Below are 21126 nucleotides of genomic sequence, written 5' to 3'. Positions count from 1 at the left end.
ATTCATTGAACTAGAGTAAGCCTTTTTGTGGAACAGTTGACATTAATTTTTTTAGTCGATGACAATGACATGAATATGTACTAAGAAACTTGATTTCATTACATTTGTAAAGTGCTAGTGAACATATCATAAAGAAGAACAAATGAATGTTGTATCTTACCAGAGGTTTTTGGCAATTGCAAGAAGGGACACTGAGTGGAAATGCTGCTCATGATCAGAGAGGACTTGTGACAAATCTAGTTTAGAGACTCCGTTAAGAAACACTACATGCATCTTAAACGTTAATATGTCATTATTATATAAAAGTTGTCATCAAACCGCCGCTTTCGCACGGAAAGACGTGACGTCATCATACCCCAAACCAATGACGAAAACATTACACGTATCAAGCGTGCATAAATGAAAAAAGAAAACCATAAGAATAAAGGGGCGAACAAGCCAAGCAGATTTCCCTTCTTATAACGAATAGTAAAGCTCAAGTGGGCTTTTATGGTCAAATTTCATCGGCGTCGTTGAATGTTTACAATATAGTCTTCTTCTTATGGACTAGTCCGAAATATCCGACGTTTTCCAGGCTTTTTTTACGATTCTGATATTTTACGTGCCAGGAAAATGTCAGAACCGGCGCCATTACGAAAACTGGGAATTCGCCGCCACCAACCAGAGGCGGCATTCTCGGGGTGATTATAGATACTTGCAAACCGAATTAAATATCATACTCAGAAGTTTTCAATAGTACAATACTTTTAGTACTTACCAATATCGTTTTTATGGTTCATTTACAGAATATACAATCTGATGAAAACATTTCATCACACTGTCGAGATTTGTCTTCATTTTGTGCATTTTAAAATCTTGCAAGTCCTGGAACGAAATGTGGAGTGATATTTTCTTTTTATCGATATTGGTAAGTAATAGAGACATTGTGCTATATTGATAAATTAAAATTTTGGCATTTGGTTCGGTTTGCATGTATTGAAAATCAGTTGAAGACGGCAAATTCCTGGTTTTCATAATGGCGCCGGTTCTGACGTTTTCCTGGCACGTAAAAAATCAAAATCATAAAAAAGCCAGGAAAACGTCAGATATTTCGGACTACTTTGGGACCAGTGTGCCAATTTCTACAAAACTTTGCATAGATTATTCTTCGAATGAATTGGGAAGACGGATACGAAGATGGAAGGCGCTTTTGATTTGGATTCAACAGGAACCAGGGCGCAGATGAACAGTTAAATTTCATTGAAGCGACACATATTTAGAAGTATGGCTAAATGCGTCATTTGATACAAAATGAGGCATTTTACACATGTTTTTTTTAATACAAATTATCTCTAGCTATTGTTTATCGCAATACCGATTTTAAATCGGGATTTATGTGCATTTGAACTCAAAGGAACGAGCATTACATTTTCAAAAAAAAACAAACAACAACAACAAACAAAAACAAGATGTGTTTGTTAAACAGCGCAATAGCGCAATAGCGACGATTAAGCTTTTCTTGAATGCAATTTAAATATATTAGTACCCAAAGTAGGGTTTTCTCACAAGAAATACAATTCTGAAATATGAAAGCCCTAGCACCACCTGTTCAAAAGTTATGACCAAGGATGAGTTTTTTTAAAAGGTAGGTCAAACTCCAGGGCCAAGATCAAAGTTGTTGTTTTCTTAAGAAAGGTCTTGTCACAAGTATCACATATCTGAAGTATGAAAGCCCTAGCCCTAACTGTGCAAAGGTTATGACCAAAGTTAAACATTTTATAAAGTTGGTCAATCCCCAAGGTCAAAGTTCTTGATATCCAATGAAAGGCCTTGTCATAAGGATTAAATATATAAAGTATGAAAGCACTAGTCTAGCCCTAACCCTTTAAAAGTTATGGTCAAGGTTTGCTTTTTAAAACTTGGTCAAGCGTCAAGGTCAAAGCTCTTGGTATCCAATGAAGGGTCTTCTCACAATGATTACTTATGTTTGAAAGCACTGACCCTTTACAGTTCAAAATTTATGGCCAAGGTTAGAGTTTTTGATAAGAACGGAAATCTCCAAGATCAAGGTCAAAAGGTCAAAGTTGTTGGTATCCAATGAAAAGTTTTTTTCACAAAGAATAAATATATGAAGTATTAAAGTCCTGGTATCTACTGTTCAAAAGATATTACCAAAGTAAAAGTTTGGAATTTTTTGTGGAAAAGTGGGTCAAACTCCAAGTTCTAAAGGTCATATTTGGTGATACCCAAAGAAAGGTCTTGTCACAAGGAATATATTACATATATACATGTATGTGAAATACGAAAGTCATAGTTGTACTAAATCAAAAGTTATAGGCAAGGTAAAAGTTTTTGCGGACAAACAATCAGACAGACAGATGGACGGACGGACACGACAAAAACTATATACCCCCCCCCCGGAAACTTCGTTTACGGGGGCATAAAAATGGAGATAAGATTTATAGAGCACTTTTTGGTTAAATGATGTTGTTTACAAGTTTTGCAAGGTTTGCAACGATAGCTCAATGATGTGCGTTCGCTGGGGTAGGGTGGGACCACAATATGCAATCAAAGGTTTACATCTTAAAAGATTAAACCAAAACTTAAGAAAAATCTTTTTTGTCAAGAACAGCAAAGCCATTTTCATTAATATTCTAGATTAATCAACAGGAAGTGCTGATTCAGGTTTGTCCAAATCATTAACCCCAAAGTTAGAAAGGGAATTTTGTTTTACATAGGAATAGTGAATACACTGATATTTTAAAACTCTCTTTACAAAACAGGAAAGCTACGCTTTGCCGAGTTAAAAAGAATTATTCTCAGATAGTCTATATATGTATTCAAGTTTGTTCAAATTATGAAGAATGCAATTTCAATTGGTACAGTAATCAAAGATTTGCGTAGGAATAAAGAGAAAAAGGAACTTCTAATGAAAATCATGAAAAGTTATTGTTAAGCAAGAGTGAGCATTGTGACCCATGGGCCTCTTAAACTAACCAAGTATTACTGTTGGATCACTTAGTTTCTATTTGTAATATGATTTATCTGATAAAAAACAAAACACTTTCTTCAACTTGAAAGGAAAAATATGCCGAAATGGATCCAATTTTGGAGAATGTTAGACAACTTCTCATAAAACAAGATGTCAATGATTAGGATGTTACAGTTTCATTTCAAAGGAACCCGACATATTTACATGATGGATATAAAAAATAATGACGACATACATAACTTTATATGGAGATAATTCGGGTTGATATTATTTATTGATATTACTAATATTGTTCATCTTTGTCTCCTGCTGTGTACTATTTTTGACTTATCTTGAGAAATCTCCCTCAATGTCTTGTCTGGCGAGGCTTTAAATATAGTTTACTCGGAAATTGATGGCTAATTAACAAGACTATTAGTCAGTTGAGTAACAGCCATAAAGAAATATCACAGAATAATAAAACAGCGTATTTGTAAAATTCAGAGGCTCGGTGAATTATAAAACCCTTGCTATGTCTGTTTTATAATAAAAGAAGGAGATGACGAAGATTTGGCAGCGGTGGCTTCTTGGGAAGAGTTTGATAAAACGATAAATATGGTCATTAGGACCAAGATACATCGATTATAAATTTTTCTGAAGCCCGAATCAATCACGCTAATTAAATACAAACCATCAGTTGCATATTGTGTTTCGCAATATTTGGTCAAGCTGCTAATAAAGCTTGAAGAGAAGAGATCCTGGCGAATGTAGTGAAATCAATTTAACGGACAAACTCTGTCGGACTTCCCTCATTTAAGACAGGGAATTACGTCAAACAATGACACCAAGAACCCTCTGTTTGAATTGATCCCGTTTAAGGTGAAAGTTGATAAAATGTTATTTCTAGTTTGGTTGATGTCTTGGTGGCGCAATAATTGTGCGTTAGAATGAATGATTTAACCTTGTTGACTTTAATCCTCGGAATAAACACTTCTTCGTGACTGTAATTGGTATTCTTACTAATGTTTTTTTATAGTTTAAAGAAAAAACGAGTTATAATTTATTTACAAAAAATTATTTTGATAAACTGAGAAAAACATATGTTTTGGTACGAGGATAAAACTGAGCTTCTTTTCTTAAATACATTTATAAGTATCAGGTAACATTTATTTGAACTTAAAAAATATAGTACATTGTAATACAAAAACATGAATTGATCCCTAATATAAGTACATGTATACACAAAATATATACACATGTTTCGATTTTTCGTTTATGTCAGCAAAAAAAATGTTAATGAGTGTCAGAGGAGCAGATAATAAGTTACACCAACGTGTGTGAAACTATACAAATCTTTAACAACAACAGTTGGGGACTTTCGAACAGAAATGCAAAAATGAATATTTAAGTCTCTCTCACTTGAAAAAGAGCACGTTAACAAATATGCAGTATTTTACTGACTCTTAATTATAGTTATTAAACTATACAAATTTTTAACCAGAGCACTAACAAACACAGACTCCCACAAATTCAGAAGGTTGGTCAGGTGCATAGTAGGGCTAAGTATCCCCTGTAGCCATGTCATATGTATTGATCAGGAATACGGAAACTTAGTAATCGAATTCAGTTGAAAAACAAAAGCCTAACAATTTGTTTGAAACATATCAGCTTAATTATGACCCAAGGATACTTATATAATTTATATATTTCCTAGCAAGGTCAAATAACGACCATACAAATGCGAATGCGGTTGATGTAACCCCTTTAACGTCAACTTATCTGTCTGTAGCCCGTGTCGGTTTAAAAATTGATCGTGCTCGGAGCTTGCTCTTGGAGCTCGAATAAGTTTAGAGATGTAGGCACCATTTGCGGGTTGACACCAAAGTCGAATGTTATTAAGACTATTTTTCAGTATTCTCTGCATATAATCCAGATTTCTTATCATAATTTTTTTCTTTTGTTAAATTTTACCTATATTTGATTCAAGATAGCGAAAAACAGGTCATAGCGACAGTGAGCAGAGCGCATACCAACCATCTGTAATCTCTGGATATTGTATTTTTTTCTGTATTCCGTGCCTGATTATTTACCGATGATAGTTGTTTCTGCTAAACCAATAAACGCGGCGAAGCCAAACGATCCATTGTTCACACCAAAACTTCTTTTATTTAATGCTTATGTTTACAGTTACTAGTTCGGATAATAATGATCTCATTAAGTCCTCCTGAAAAATTAATTATTTGATTAGATTTGGTAGGTTGAGTGACCCGGGTTTTTTTGTACTAAATGTATTGTTTTAATTTGTTAAAGGGTAGCCTCTTCTTCTAATTTAATAATTCAATTTGGTGTTTTATTTTGTTTCTCATGTTTGCTTTAAAAGTGAATGTTTATTTTTTTAAATGGTGAAATTAAAGTACTGGATAAGATGATGAGCAAATTGCCTCTGTAAATGGACTTTCATATACGTGTACTTGTAGTTCTTGCCTACTTAGCCGTAGGATAAAGAACCTCTATATCTCAAACAAGTTTTAATTTGAAATTGATTACTCTATCAATGATGTTGAAACAGTCTGTATTCAATATTATGATGTTGAATACTGCAGTTATCTTTAAAGTTTTGAATCCTTTAAGCTGATTAATTTTCATTTTAATCAAACTACGGATTATCTATAACGATGAAAGGTACATACATGCTGCATTGCAAATAGCTATAATACGCTGTCGTCATTGATTTTTAAGCGAAAATACATATTTCAGAACCGGTCGGGTTCGGATGTTGAATTTAGCGCGTCTTTCATCGTCCGCTCTCAAACACCAGCGAAGGGAACGTACTTAACTGAAGTTACGACTGGTGATTAGATTGATAAAAAAAGATCCTCGGCTCTCTGCCAACTGTTTTAACTTCGCTACAAGGAAAATATATAATTTGATTCCAGAATCTGTTCATCCAATTGTAAATATTACGGTTCCGAATTTTCAATGTCGTGAGGGAGGGAGAGCAACGTGAAAAGATGGCGAGATGGAAGTGGATTTTACAGCTCATTGCTGGATTCTCCGTGGTTATCGCACAAAATGAAGGAACTGAGAAAAAAGTATTAAGGTACGTGCATAACGTCACTTAATTAAACACGTGTATGTATTTACTTTGTGTATGTTTTGTTTTTATCCTTTAGTTAAATCATGTGTCGGGAACCACCTGAAACTAGAGATAACTGTGTATGAAAATATCTATCATATACGTCAGTGTACAAATTATCTTGAATTCAAAAAAATATGTATGTTCATGTATAATTGCAAAGAGATTATTTTCAAATGAATTAAGAATAACATCTGTATTATCTATGTTTACTAGAATTTTCTTTATGCCTAATTAGTAGTCTTTCCTTACAATTGTGAAATACAGGTAATACATATACATGATTGTATTTATTTACTTGATGAAACAACAAAATTACATATTAAGAGCAAATCCAAATGAATTACTTTGTATACTATAGATGCATCGTGAATCTCTTTCTACATACTTGCATAACCTTTACAATAATTATATACATACTTGTCATGCTCATCATGTCTTGAAAAAAAATTAATTATTTATTATAATAATTATTTTTCAAAAACGAACAATAACTAAAGTGAAATGGACACGATGTTTTCGCCAATGAATTTCGCTATAAAATTGTCTCTCCCGCCCACGTGATATTTCGTGGTGAGTAGTACAGTAGCTAACAGAGCGTTCGGTACTTATTGATAGCGTGGAAGTTGCTCTATCAATAATTCCTCCATAAACCCGCACATACTGTAAACAATAGGTCTATTTTGTAAACACACAAACATATAGAGCAGACAATGTGACGATGATATTGTTTATGTAATGTTACACATGTGCATCTGCTTAGTAAAAAAAATCGAATAAGTATCTTTAAAATCATAATAGCTTTTCTAAAATGAAAGTGCTTTCCAACTACTACATAGTAAAAATTATTTGTTTAAATTCCAGAAAACAAGTTATTTTTATTCTTTAGATACCATGAATTTTTTTACGCAATCTCTATACCTTTCCAGTATGGAATACATTGTAAATACGGCTTCGAAAGGAAGACAAATTTGGAGGGGCGGAGGACGTTCAAGACCACAAGCACCCAATTAAACGTTTAGCATATAATAAAAATAAATGATTCTTATAATGTTTATTGAGTTAAGACTTAGATACATTTGAAATCTGCAAACATCAATTGGTAAATCTCAGGCCTTTTTTTTCGTTCAGATACACTAAATTTACGATACTTCTAGTCTAATCCCCGGTAACTTGGGTTGTCCCCCTTGGCGTTTTATCCAGTGCTGCTCTTATCCCGGCATCGATAGAATACTCTGTTTAGGAAAAGGGTGATGACCCTTCATCGAAGGAAATCCTCCCATGAGATTGAGATCAATAGTGTAATGTGTGTCAGTTTGTTGGCTATTTCTGTTACTAATTCTGCATATCGACTTTGCTAATCTGCCCCAGAGTGCCAACAAATTCTTTAGAGCATCCAGGAACGCCAAGATTAAAAGAAAAAGTTCAAAATGGAGTTGTGGAAGCTGCTTCCTTTATTCTTTTTTGCAAAAGTTTCATGGAGTTATTCCAGGATTCAGAGGTAGGAAATCGCAGTTAGTAACGTTTAATTGTCTGGTATGCTAAAATTGTTTCAAACTGGGAAACGTTGTCTTCTATTTGTTAAGCAAAGGGAAGTAATCGGACCCAGTCTCTTTGAGGAATTATTCTTCGATAAGCTGGACCACAACAGAATACATAGCTTGACTAATCCTTCATGTGAGAGCCAGAAAAACTAATCAGCTTCACTTTTATAATAAGTGCATTTGTTATCCGTCCGATTCCATCTCTTCACATACGTCTTGTAAGGTCCCTTATAGTATCGTTTACATGGAAAATTGATTTGATTAATATCCATGCTTGTGTTGTAACTCGAGCGAGTAAAGTCAATCAGAGAATGATAAATGGGACATTACACTAACCAGTAGCTAGCAAGAACACTTCAAGTGGACCCATTTGCCTTCCCCGCCATGTAATTACGGCAAAACGAAAGCAATGTGACGAGCCTACATATGAAATGGAATATTTGTTTGGCTTCTTTTATCTTGAAATGAAAAATATTAGCATGATTATGACTTTATCTTTCAGTAAATCAAACAAACAGAAACCTAAAAAAGATTTATTTGATTGGTCACGTTTATGTTATTTATGGAGTCTTGGGTCCAATAAATTATACGTGTGGCTTTTGCTTTAATATACAAAATTGACCTTTCTCTATTTTATATTATATCTTATGATCTTATGGTGGAGGAACCAAATTTATCTTAATTCTAAATCAACCAAATGAAACACAATAAACGTTTCACGACATGCATTTAATTTTACTGCGTTAATATGAACATTTTGCAAATGAAAAAAAAAATCATATCGACTACAAAAAAGAACTCGATCTGGGCGTTTTATTTCCTGATGTAATGTAATCTGTTCTCGTAGGAGGGACAATGAAATATCTAGGTTTTATGTACGTAAAGACATTGCTTGGGTATCCCTTCTGTTAAATAAACAATAATTCAAACGTAAACAAAATTTATTGTATTACAACATGGCAATCTCATAAAACAACTAACGAAAAGGGGAAACAACTGATTTAAAAAAAAAACAAAACTCGTCCCCCGTGATTTGATACTTTCATTTGTAAATATACTATGTTTTCAGTGCTAAAATCACTCAAAAACAGACTTTAGAAATTTCGAGCGAAGTATGGCTTGTACTTTGTATAAGTTTGTGAATACATGTAACCTATTTTACCGTGTCTGTCCGCAGCATCGTGCCGTAAATTTCGTCAAGTTTTTGCTAGCGAATTCGAACGTGCATATTTGCATATTTCTTCAGTACGCATGCTCGGCTTCACGGTCGGACATTCTGGGAAAACTTCACGGTCTAGCACAATTGAATCATTTCGTCTTTCCGTTAGAGGTCGGAAAAACAACCATGAATGTATTAACATCACCGGATGTTAAAATTTTATACATTTCCTCTTTATTTAAATATAGAATAGACAGAGTTAAAAGTCCCTTCTATAGTATATTTTAAGTAATATCTTTACATTCAATTAAATTAAACTCCATTCTCCACAGATAATAGGTATTCCAACATTTATTTCAATTTTTGTAAAAAGAGGGACTGTCATAGCATCTAGTACCCCATATACGTAATACAATTATGTAGGTTACTTTTCTGCTAGTCGGAAAGGCCTGAGAAGTTTGGGTCTAGCATTTTGTGAAAAACTACTATAGATAGATTGTACGATAACTATTTCGTTGTGTCATTAAATAACACTGGCCTTTTCTGTTTGATTCTGAAATTTCTTTATTTATTGTGAAACTACACAACAAAAACTTGGGTCATATAATGCCAAGATTCTATAGATCTAGCTTGCGTCGAGTTATACCACCTTCCTGGATAATACCGCCAAGCTAAGAAAAATCTCTTTTTTTTCATTTTTTTTTTGGGGGGGGGGGGGTTATACCACCTTCCTGGATAATACCGCCAAGCTAAGAAAAATGCAAGACACGATAAGCGACAAATAGGATGCGTTCCACACTTATTATAGAATTTTTAATAATAATTAAAAAAAAAATAACTCTATCAGACTCAAGCCTTGTTAAACATCAGTTGATCGCGAACATTCACTTTTGTGTTTAAAAATTGCTACGGCGATAGCTCGGTAGATCTTTTTTAAAAGATAAACTTGTGTATAAATACATTTGAAGGACAATGTTTTTAACTGGACCAGAAAATACCGGTTTACGTTTCTAGAAAAGAATGTGGACCGTACGAGAACCAATTCTGTCCAAAAATAAGTTGTTTTCCACTTTACATTAACTAGACGAGTGTCTACAGGCAGCGGTTTGGGACCTCTCATCAGACCCACTTATGTAAATATGACAGAAATAACAATAAACTACAATTATGATTATAGAATAGGGAGTACTAAACGTGCATGTGTGTCTCGTTAAAGCCAATTTCAATTTGAAGGAATATCAAAACATTAAGTATGGAAATGCATCTGTCGATGGCTCGTATATTAGCACTTTTTAGGGCATTTGAGAAGCTAAAAAGGTACGAGTCTGGAAGTTTTGTTGAAACAACAGCCAGGGGATGATTCTCTGTCACATTCGGTTAGATGCTTAACTGTAATGTCGTCAAACGCAGGCATGACGTGCATGGTCTGGGTAAAATGAAACATAATGGCGTCCAAGTCGTGAGACATAGTAACCTAAAAAGACTCAATTTATCAAATTTGTGTCAATCAAATGAATACAACATGACAAATCTGCTTTGCAAACACATAAATGTTCTTTTTTTATAAAGTTAATTTACGATAAGCAAATATACAGCCAAGTTTGTGCGTAGAGTGAAAATATGATAATAAACAGGCTATTTTTGTATTTTGTTTATATCCTTTTGAATGACACTTGAATTTGTTTATCACACTTCTGTTCTAAAATATTGTTATACGTATCGACTTTTATACTCCTGAAATAATATACAGAGATGTAATCATAAAGGTTATGCACTTCATGGTGCCAAAGCACTAATATTCGTATTTCGAGACAACAGTTATAAATTTTCAGTCTGAGAATGAAAAAAATATATACGAGTTAACTTTATACATGCAGATATGATAAGCATAAAAATATTATTTTCTTTAGCCATCTCTTTATTTAATTTTTCTTGTCTAAATAATTAGGTCACCTGTGGATAAACCCTCAGAGCTGCATAGTTTTAGTGTGTCCATTGTCCATTTTGTCAATTTCTCAGTGCCTCCTCCAGGCCGGCTGTACGTCGACTATAGAAAGTAGAATATATTTCTAAATGGAAAGGCGATACAATTAGGAAGACTTAACTTCATCATGGTTCCTGGTGTAACATGGGGCCTCGGCAACAATCTTCCATCGCATTCTGTTTTGAGCAGCTTTTTTCATTTGTTCCCAGCTTTGTCCACACTGTCTGATTTTCTCCTAGCTCACATGACCCTCTCCAAGTTGCCCTGGTACGCCCAACTCGACGTTTGCCTTGGAGGTTCCACTTAACTTCAGATTATAGCTATTTATCTTATAGGCTACCCCCTACGATGAAACGTGATTACGTCATGACCAATGTGCCATTCAAAATGATACAGTTTTAGAGTCTAAACTTTACCATACAATACATATTTTTGAATCTGTGAAATCATTATCATTTCAGAACTGATTTATTGATGCGTATCGTAAGTGAGAAGGATTTGGAGAACCCGCCTAACTATGATAAGTTTGACTCTGGTAAGTAATGCCATTCTGCCAAACGCCTTTGACTCTTTACATAACATTATCAATGCCCATCTTTTTTTTGAATATTTTTTTTGCTCTATTTACAAAATAATATAATCATATCAAACTTTATTATCAAATATTACTGCAAAGAATATCAATAAAAATTTTCCTTTTACAAATATCCTTTATTTTTCAGTTTCCTCAAATTCAATTTCGATTTTTGTATGGAAGTCGTTTATATCAACCTATGATAAATTGGGCATCGTTGTTTTGCAGATAAAATTACAGTCATTGAGGCTGACTTGAACGTTAATAGTTTCGATTCAATCAATGAAGCTAGCATGGTAAATAGGCCTCATAAACATTCAATCATTCGTGTTAATTTGGTTATACTGTAATTTTCAAGTTTGAAGACTAATTAAAATTGGATAATCCGCTTTTTGCAGGATTTTAGAATTTCTGTTATGTTACACCTTCGCTGGATCAACACACTGTTAACTGAAAAGTTTGACTCGGTGAAGAGCAGGCTGGAGTACGTGGAACTGGACGCTACAAAGATGGGGCGACTTTGGGTTCCGGACTTGTATTTCCCTAACGAAAAAAAGTCCAACTTCTTCAATGTGATGACGGATAATAAAATGATGAGATTACACCGGAACGGGACGATAGACTACACCACCAGGTTAATTAAATGCATTTACGATTGATATTCAACAAGATTGTTTTCATGTATTCAATTTTGGAAAAAAATCTGCAGTTATTATATTTGTGAATCATAATCATTTAAGTTGACTCCAATGATTATTGCTAATTTTCTGTTGCAGAATCGCCTTAACACTGTCTTGTCCTATGAATTTAAAAAGATTCCCATTTGACAAACAAACATGTTCAATTAAGATAGAAAGTTGTAAGTATAAAAAAAAAGTATCGTCAAGTCTAATAAAGATTGTACTTCAGTTCAAGTTTTAACTGTACTTGAACCGAAGCAGATCTCTCTTTGTGTATAAGACATGAAACAAACACGGTAAGCAGTTCAAACTGTGCTCACTTTTATCTATAGTCGGATACACGACCAGCAGTATACAGCTGAGGTGGTCCAACCTTTCTGAAAATGCTGTCGCCCTGAATCAGACTAGCCTGCCCCAGTTTGAGGTCACCGGAAGGAATTACTCCTTCCGGGAAAGAACACACAGATTCAGAGGTACATTGAAAAGTTGAAATATTGTTGCCATATAAAGGAGATAACGGATTTGTAGCTACTACTTCAATCATTGAATTTAAATTGAAACAATACACATGTACAATTTTTATTTTTTAAAAAAAAAAGTACTTTCATTTCTTATTATTTTGTAGGAAATTTCAGTTATCTTCAAGCTGACTTTCACCTGGAACGTAACATTGGTTACTACATGATACAAATGTACATTCCGAGTCTCCTGATTGTTTTATTATCATGGGTGTCGTTCTGGCTCAATGTCAACTCAGTCCCAGCCCGAATTTCCTTGGGTGTGCTCTCGGTTCTCACAATAACCACTCAGAGTTCTGCAGTAAATGCGTCACTTCCTCGTGTTTCTTACATCAAAGCAATTGACATTTGGATGACAACTTGTCTTGTTTTTGTATTTGCGGCTCTGATCGAGTTCTCTGTGGCCAATGTACTGAGCCGAAATAACAAGTCAGAAAAAGAATTTCTCCAGAGTATATTTAGAATAACAAAAATTGGCCGGATAGAGAAAGAGAAGAATGGAAATGATGTCACAAAAGGTCTGCGTCATCGTCGACAGACCCAGATGGACGGAGAAAAGAAAGATGTAAGCGCACGTTATGTTCTGTCATGTTGTAAATTTTGAATTTACCGAGTGTTAGAAAATATAAAATTTACAACATGACAACACACAGCAAGTCACAGTACTTCCAAATGGAAAATAGATCAAGAAATAAATTTAAAGCAAAATTTATGATTTAATTTAACAATGTGTGATATTAAAGATGTATGAATGAGTCAAGAATGACAAGAACTTGAATTTCTGCTCCATATGCATTAAAATGACATAAATATTAAATGTAATTCCATTTTCTATCTTTCAGCTTATTGTGAATGAGTTTGGTAATGTCAACTTAAAAACGGAACCCAAAGAGAAAGCAGAAAAACTTCAACAAAACAAGGGACTAGCCTACGCATCCTATTTGGATGTTATCTGCAGGGTTCTATTTCCTACAATATTCGCCATTTTCAACATTATATATTGGGTTTATTTTTGGAAAGTAACCGCATAACTATAAATCAATGTTTATTTTTTGACCACTTAATGATGTTAAGTTCTAAAAACCTAATGAGGTAAATTTTATAATATGTATCATCAAGAAGCCGTCTTTAGAATGTCCACATACATGTATTTGTGATTTGTGAAAATTGTTTATTTTGTTTTAAATTGTGTCTTTTTTTTCTTTTCATTGAAATATAATAAAGTATTTGTTTTTTACATGTATATGATATCGCACAAAAATGTGCCATTTGATTGAAATGTTCAAGATTTTTTTTTTCAATATATTTACGTTGGTTTGCAGAGTGAAGTACAAAAGTTTTTATTTTTTCAAGAAACAATGGACTACCATTGTCATCATATGAGATTAGTACATCATCCGTCCTTGACATTTAGATAAAGCCTTTCCGTTATTATTCGTAAATATTAGATAGTTCTAGTCATCCAGACCCCTCAATGTACAATATTTACACAAAGTGTATTCTGAGAGTCTTTTTCACAACATAAACATTTACATGATATACACTGCTATCAACTACCTAATTTTATTGTGTAGGAAATTTGCATATCTGATCCCTCTTTCTCATTTCACATCATATAAAAAGCATATTCATATTTCAGACACACACATGTAATGATGGTGATCATTTTCAAAATATGAATGAAATTTTATTCAACATTATTTATTTGTTATATTTTTCATTTGTTTTCGCACATGTATGTCTTATATTTGTCATGTTTGTGGTCCTTCTCTCTAGAGTTCTTAGTCTTATCACTGACGTCTGTTTTTGCTGTCGGTTGTATAGGTATAAATGTACTAACATTCATTTTTGTGATCTAATGCTTGTGTTTTAAATTTTTGCAGTTTATTACAAAATAAAGGGGAAAATTGTTATCTATTCATATATGACGTACCAATATATCTTTCAAGAAGATATGCTCGTACAGTCTACTTTATGTAGCGATCGATGGAATGAATTAATGGTTGGTCATCAACATAAATATAGCTTTAATCAAAGACACAGGTGAAATTAAAATATATTTTAAAATTATATTACACCATTTGGCTTTGGAGGAACGTAAATAAACAATACAACAAACTTGAGATAAGATCAAGAAACTATGGGTCTATACAAATGCAATGAAATAAGTAGTGCCAAAAATTGGTAGGGTAGAATTATTTCAATTCAACGAATTTAACAAGGAGTAGCAGAAGATATAATGTCAGCAAAGTATGGACCAAACTTTATGTCAAAAAGAACTAATGAATACTTTTTTACCCATCCAACATGTGCCAGTATTTGCCAAACTAGAAACTGGACCTGGTGCGGAAAGGGGGGGGTATACATGGTACAATAAAAACATAAGAAATCAATTAAACCTGATGCAGAAAAAAAGAAGGAAAGAACTGAGAAGCTTATAAATGTAATTATTAAATACTAATGTATAAAAATAGCCTGTGAAAATGACTGCGTTTGATCTCAAAATGTACATCCAATATCCTAAAATATCTTTTCAGAGAGTCTTCTTGATCGGTTGGGGTCTGTATTCTCCTTTAAAAAATATCGAGCTTAAATTGAATCAAAACTTAATGCCTTTAGTTCTTCAAAGATTTCATATTTAGAAAAAAATATAGGGGTAAATTCTTCATCTTGAAAATCTCGGGAGGCATTAAAAAAAGTCAAATTTTGAGTTCAGAGTTTTTATTTGTATATAGGAAAATATTGATAGTTATTTGAGATCGTGCACCTCATCACTCTAGTAAGAAATTCTATTCTCCATACTCTTCTTCCTGATATTGTTTTTCCTTAAAATAATCTGCAATACGACGACTTTTCGTCATATTACAGACTTTATTTAGAAAGAAAAAGATGTCTTAAAGGACACTACAGTAACAAAAATTTATATTTACTTATTCATAAGTAGAAAATAAGAAAAACGTGGAAATTTTGTAAGCCTTTATTGGAAATTATACGAAGAAAGTTCTTGTTTATAAAATTTTATAAGATATTTGAGAGAATACTAGTATTTGATTGTATTTATTATTTTTGCAATTAAAAAAGGTTAACATTAAAAAATTATAGAACCATGCATTTCTGCTTTATTATATGAGTTAATGGATTTATTTTCATGCCAATACACGTAATTAATGAATATGACCGGAGTTACAATGTGTGATAATTTCTTTCAATTTGTAAATTAAGAATTATTACAGAATATCTTTAACATAGCAATAAGGAATATAAAAATGTCCCCGTAATTGCTTTTGATAATTACTTTATTTGGCTCCATATTTAAGTTCATTGAAAATCAGTACAACGTAAAAAGAGGAGTAAATCTAACTTAATCCTTACTGACCATAAACTGGTCAACGTATCAAATCAAGATGATGAGGGGCCCTCTGGTTCATTGAATTAAAGAACACAATTAACGGGGGATTATGTGGATTTTCCCAGTCATAAATCAAAGGTGTGCACTCCCCTCAGGTGCTGAATCATTAATCCTGAGAAAATTGCAGCCCAGCACACCAAAATATTGCTTCAAAAAGTAAAACGCGTGTGACTAAGTCCTGCACGTGCCACGGGGCATAATTGACGCCTTGCACGTGTAGAACTTCTCGAATTTTGCATAATTTTTAAAGTGAATTAAATATGAAATTATGTTTCTTAATTTTCTACAATGACAAGCCAGTTAATTGGTCAATGTGTTAAACTAGTATATAAGGATTTTCTTTGCTAAATATTCTTCAGCATCTACCCATCACTGATAGAAAATAGTACACTGTATACATTTTAGAGGCTGTGTTTACTTTGGAATTATTCACCATACTTGACATGTGTACACACTAGTACATTAGTAATCTGAATTATTTATATTCCAGGTAAGTTTCTTTGAAGTATAACTGAGTAAAAGCCATAAATATGTAGTACTGTCAATGCTTTATTTATAGAAGGACTTGTCGTAAAACACCTGAAAACATTTTTTGTCACTAATGGCCATTAAACTACGTAACATTAGGGCCATAAAATTCCATTTGTTTGATTCAAAACATATAATGGCTCGTGGACGTAATATAAAAATATCAAAAACATGTAAAAATATTTTCACAATCTGTCGGTGCCGATTTATTAGTAGTGAGAATTTTATCATTTTAGATAAGTTTGTGTAAGAGTTTAATTGTGACTCAAGCCGCACATGTAAGAAAGATTATTTTAAGGGGTAGATGAAACAGATTTATTCATTTTATATCTGTGATTTCATGGATTTGTACGTGTAATTTTCGGTAAGAAAATAATTAATTTTTTTACATTTCATACCAACGTGAAATATTATTTTAGATAATTGAGAAGTACATTGTTTATTTATTTATTTAATTATTTCATATCTATAGTTATTTATTTTTTTGTTTGAAAATATGTATATAATTGTTAACCTATTCTAGAAAATAAATAAATAAATAAATATTTAATAATAATAAATAATATTTCTTATTAAATATTTATTTATTTTGTAGAATAGGTTAACAGAAATTCATATAAAAATAAGTTAAATGCACGTAGAACAAAATATTCTGGGTTTCTTAATCTTTAAGTCTACATTGCTTATCGAAAAATATTTTAAAACGGTCACCATTTTACTTTCAGTTTATAGATCCCCTTCAAGTATCTGTATTCTTTGATATTTTTTAATTCATGTCTGTTCCTGATCATCAATGAGTATTTCACGATTAATCCTCAATAATTCCGACTTTTGTCGGCAATTACAAAGGTTAACAATACGTTTTCTTTTCAACCTGTTAATTTCGACGCCTCCTTGACTTTTAAAATAAAAAAATCGCGGCATAATGTCCGAATATAAATAATCATCAGATTTTCACACATTCTTTTACATAATTGTTTACAACGCCATGCACCCAACACAATAGAAAAGTTTAAGTGAATTAAGCCTAGAGGCTTTGATAAGTAATTAAACAAATTTGTGTGATAGGGTGAAGAATATTGGATCATTGTTTGTAGAGTTTTTCACCGAAGGCGTTAAACCGATTCTCATGAGAAAAAGGAAAAAAAAATACTATAAATGTTCTTTAAATGTTGATCAGATTGTATCAAGCTAGTCGATAAATATCCGAGGGGAAGTGCGGATCTAACATGATAGTTCACCACAGAACATCTGTCTGACTATTTCAAATTGAAAGTATTTCTTTCTATATCCATTTCAGAAATTGTTGTTGTGAAAATGCTGAGTTTTGCTTTCCTGGTATCCTGCGCGTGTCTAGCGTACGGATCTAAAACAACTCTCAATGTAGTCGAGGAGTCGGATATTAACACCCTGATCGGACATACCGCTGATGGAATCCTACAGACCTTACCAGAAGGGGCTCAGTCTGATCTGGTATATAGTATGATTGGGTCCGGGGAACACGCCAACCTAGTGAAACTGAACAAGCAGAATGGAAACCTTTACACAGCGGAACTCATTGACCGGGAATCAACATGTGGAAACCGTGAAACATGCGCCATCAACCTGAAAGTTGCCCTATATTCACCAAAAGCGAGTCACTTTGAGATCGTAGATGTGGAAATTCATATTGATGACATTAATGACCATGCACCGAGATTTTTGGAGAATCGGATTAATATCAACGTTCCGGAGTCTACCCCTGCAGGAACTGTTATCACCACCGTGACGGCTACAGACCGGGACTCGACAGAAAAATACCGCAATGTAACATATACAGCGTCAAATATAGATGTGTTCGGACTTCAAGTAACGAAAAACAAAGAAGGTGTACGAGTGGCCTCTCTTATTCTTCTGAAAGATCTTGATCGTGAAACGAGAGACTCTTACAGTGTAGCTGTCATGGCTTCTGATGGAGGAAAGGCATCGGATTCCGGCAAACTTGATATCGATATCACGGTTACAGACACCAATGACAATAGTCCCCTGTTTGAACATTCTAGCTACAACGTTTCAGTCCAGGAGAACGCTACAATTGGCATGGTTGTCCTTTCAATACGAGCATCAGATGCCGATCTCCGAGACAATGGACGTGTTTCCTACAGGTTTTCAGGAGAAACGTCTTTCTTCGGATTATTTTTCATGATCGACGAATCTTCCGGTGAAATATCCGTCAAAGAAGACTTAACCCGAGTTAGCGGAGAGACATTCCAACTGGAAGTTATAAGTGAAGACCACGGAAATCAGCCGCTTGCCTCCCGAGTTAATCTGACTGTTTCTGTCATAGACGTTGTGAACAACGCTCCCATGATTGACGTTAATATCCTGTCACGTGGAGGAGGACAGACGAACGATAACCTCACCGCTCTGGTGTCGGAGTCTCCGGAAACGGGAAGTGTCGTAGCGTTCATCATCGTCACCGACAGAGATGTAGGCATGAACGGCAATGTCTCCTGCTCCATTTCCAGTGCAGTCTTTGAACTTCAGAACGTCCCGTCTTCCGGATATATTATCGTGTCTAAAACACCACTGGACAGAGAGACTGAAGAAAGATATGACATCACGGTAATGTGTGCAGATGCTGGAATTCCGCCATTGTCTTCTACTGTTAGCATTGCAGTTCTAATCCAAGATATAAATGATAACCCTCCAGTGTTTAGCAAGAAGTCTTACTTCACATCAATCGTCGAAAACAATGCACCCGGAACAGAGTTATTAACTGTGTCTGCTACTGATAAAGACTTAGACGAAAATGCCCAAATAGAATACTTTATTGAGGGTAAACGAAGAGGACTCACAATAGATTCCAAATCTGGTGTTCTGAGAGCAAGGACAAGCTTTGACCGTGAAAAGACCAGCGAGTATGAGGTGACAGTAATTGCAGTGGATTCTGGATGGCCTTCACTCACCGCTACAACAACTGTGTTCATTTCTATTCTTGACGCTAATGACAATGCACCATCTTTTAAGGTTTCCCATTTCCAGTTTTTCGTCCTCGAAAATATGCCAGCTGGAATGAAGGTCGGACAATTGAGTGCAACAGACAAAGACGTTGGTGTCAACGGTAACTTGCTGTTTTCAGTTGTTGACGGATACAAGAATACGATCCCCTTTATTGTGTTTCAAGACGGCATCATAAAAACTAGTGAAACATTGGACAGAGAAGAAAAAGACAGGTACACTTTCCAAGTTAAGGTGTATGATTTGGGATCTCCATCATTCGTCTCAACAGCAGACGTCACAGTTCGCCTAGCAGACAACAACGATAACGCACCGGTCATCACCTACCCCGCCAAAGAAAATGAAACTGTTGTTGTGTTTTCTGAAAAATCGGTTGGATCCACAGTCGCTGTTATTCAAGCAAAAGATGCAGACGAATCGGGACCAAACAGTGACCTAGAATTCAGCATAATATCAGGAAACGATGAAGGGGTTTTTGCCGTGGATAATACATTTGGTACCTTAAGGATAAGCAAGGAAAGAAAGTTAGAAAAAGATGAGAGCTATTTTCTTCACATTCGAGTTAGCGACAAAGGATATAACAAGAACAGTGTAGATACGAAGTTAAAAGTTATTTTGAAATACGTAAACGGACTTGAAGAATCAGGTACAGGACCAAGGAACGCTATGGTGACAACTTCTATCGTAGCAATCACAGTGGTAGCGGCTGTTGTCATAACAACCATCCTGTGCATTTTCAGGAGAAATGCCCAGAAAAAGAAGAAAGAAAAACAGAATCGAGCCCAAGCATATAAGCAATCTCAGCAAGTGATTCCAATTGACGCCATTGTCTACAAACCTACGACTACGAAACAGGTCACTTTCACTGAGAAGAAGGCGCCGGAAACTGTTAATATGACGTCATCAACAACCGATCACGAGGATCTTGACAACATGGAACTTTACAACTCCACGGGGACATCCGTGTTCACCAATTCTCTGATAGAGTGCAAGGTAAGAACATATAAAAGCAACAAATAAAAGAAATATTCAGAGTTTATATATATTTTACAATTGCATGCAACTTTTAGATACAAAAGGTAAAAAATTATTTATTTATTTGCGTTTTTCTTTTATACAGAAAATGATGACAGATGAAGATAGCGATGACTCTGACTGCAGAACCAACTGTGACAGCGGGAAAGGCGGCAGCTATCTGGACATTTATAAACTAAGTAAGTAAAAACAGAGATATTTCTGGTGGATTTTTGATTCAAGTAATTAACATCAACAGACTTATCACCGATAACTTATGAACATCATTTTTTTAATTCCAGACAGAATGAGAAATCTTGGATATTTTGGACCAAAACGGCCACCACTGGAGAAAATGGACGTTATGGATATCATCTGAAGAATCAAGAAGGTGAACAAGAGTTTAACCTGATATCGCGCACCCTGCTGCAGAGCAAATTCCAGTGATCCAGCTTTTCCCATGAACAGAAAGTTCCTGAACAGAAGACAGTGATCGCCGAGGAAATACGGACAGTAGATAAATCTGGGATTCAGTGCTTTAATTACCACAGAATGGAAGCTTATATGTACATAGGTTTCATCTGTTACTTGTAGTGCTTCTAACGAAATCATATCATGCAAATTGACAAG

The 21126-nt window shown here is 34.3% G+C and overlaps 2 protein-coding genes across 4 annotated transcripts; both read left to right on the top strand.

The window, feature by feature from the left end:
* The first annotated feature begins 5739 nt into the window (after nt 1-5739).
* On the top strand, nt 5740-14466 carry LOC134254934 (glycine receptor subunit alpha-2-like). Of its 3 annotated transcripts, none has more exons than XM_062737468.1 (9): nt 5740-6050; nt 7458-7587; nt 11235-11308; nt 11576-11643; nt 11746-11981; nt 12124-12206; nt 12360-12500; nt 12653-13110; nt 13388-14466. In XM_062737468.1, exons 2-9 carry the CDS (start codon nt 7517-7519, stop codon nt 13574-13576), a joined length of 1320 nt encoding a protein of 439 aa, XP_062593452.1. In that variant the 5' UTR covers nt 5740-6050; nt 7458-7516; the 3' UTR covers nt 13577-14466. The 3 variants fall into 3 exon arrangements, with proteins under 3 accessions (XP_062593452.1, XP_062593451.1, XP_062593448.1); XM_062737467.1 differs by having other exon boundaries at nt 7218-7587; XM_062737464.1 differs by lacking the exon at nt 7458-7587.
* A 3333-nt stretch (nt 14467-17799) lies between these two features.
* On the top strand, nt 17800-20875 carry LOC134254937 (protocadherin-9-like). The gene is made up of 3 exons (XM_062737474.1): nt 17800-20475; nt 20603-20696; nt 20799-20875. The coding sequence occupies exons 1-3, from the start codon at nt 17800-17802 to the stop codon at nt 20873-20875; spliced, it is 2847 nt and encodes a 948-aa protein (XP_062593458.1).
* The last annotated feature ends 251 nt before the right edge of the window (nt 20876-21126 follow it).

Source organism: Saccostrea cucullata, unplaced genomic scaffold (genome assembly GCF_032062105.1).
Source record: "Saccostrea cucullata isolate Sc308-1 unplaced genomic scaffold, CSIRO_AGI_Scuc_v1 ctg1371, whole genome shotgun sequence".
Taxonomy (NCBI): Eukaryota; Metazoa; Mollusca; class Bivalvia; order Ostreida; family Ostreidae; genus Saccostrea; species Saccostrea cuccullata.
The sequence above is the reverse complement of the archived record's forward strand: the minus strand, read 5'-3'. Positions and strand labels throughout refer to the sequence as shown.

What these genes read in the sequence shown, in the direction of transcription:
- LOC134254934 (XM_062737464.1), top strand. Translation starts at nt 5,962, where the DNA reads ATGGCGAGATGGAAGTGGATTTTACAGCTCATTGCTGGATTCTCCGTG. An exon ending in TTCAATTAAGATAGAAAGTT is followed by an intron (nt 12,207 to 12,359) that starts GTAAGTATAAAA and finishes TTTTATCTATAG; the next exon opens with TCGGATACACGACCAGCAGT. An exon ending in AAGAACACACAGATTCAGAG is followed by an intron (nt 12,501 to 12,652) that starts GTACATTGAAAA and finishes ATTATTTTGTAG; the next exon opens with GAAATTTCAGTTATCTTCAA.
- LOC134254937 (XM_062737474.1), top strand. Translation starts at nt 17,800, where the DNA reads ATGCTGAGTTTTGCTTTCCTGGTATCCTGCGCGTGTCTAGCGTACGGA. An exon ending in ATTCTCTGATAGAGTGCAAG is followed by an intron (nt 20,476 to 20,602) that starts GTAAGAACATAT and finishes TCTTTTATACAG; the next exon opens with AAAATGATGACAGATGAAGA. An exon ending in TCTGGACATTTATAAACTAA is followed by an intron (nt 20,697 to 20,798) that starts GTAAGTAAAAAC and finishes TTTTAATTCCAG; the next exon opens with ACAGAATGAGAAATCTTGGA.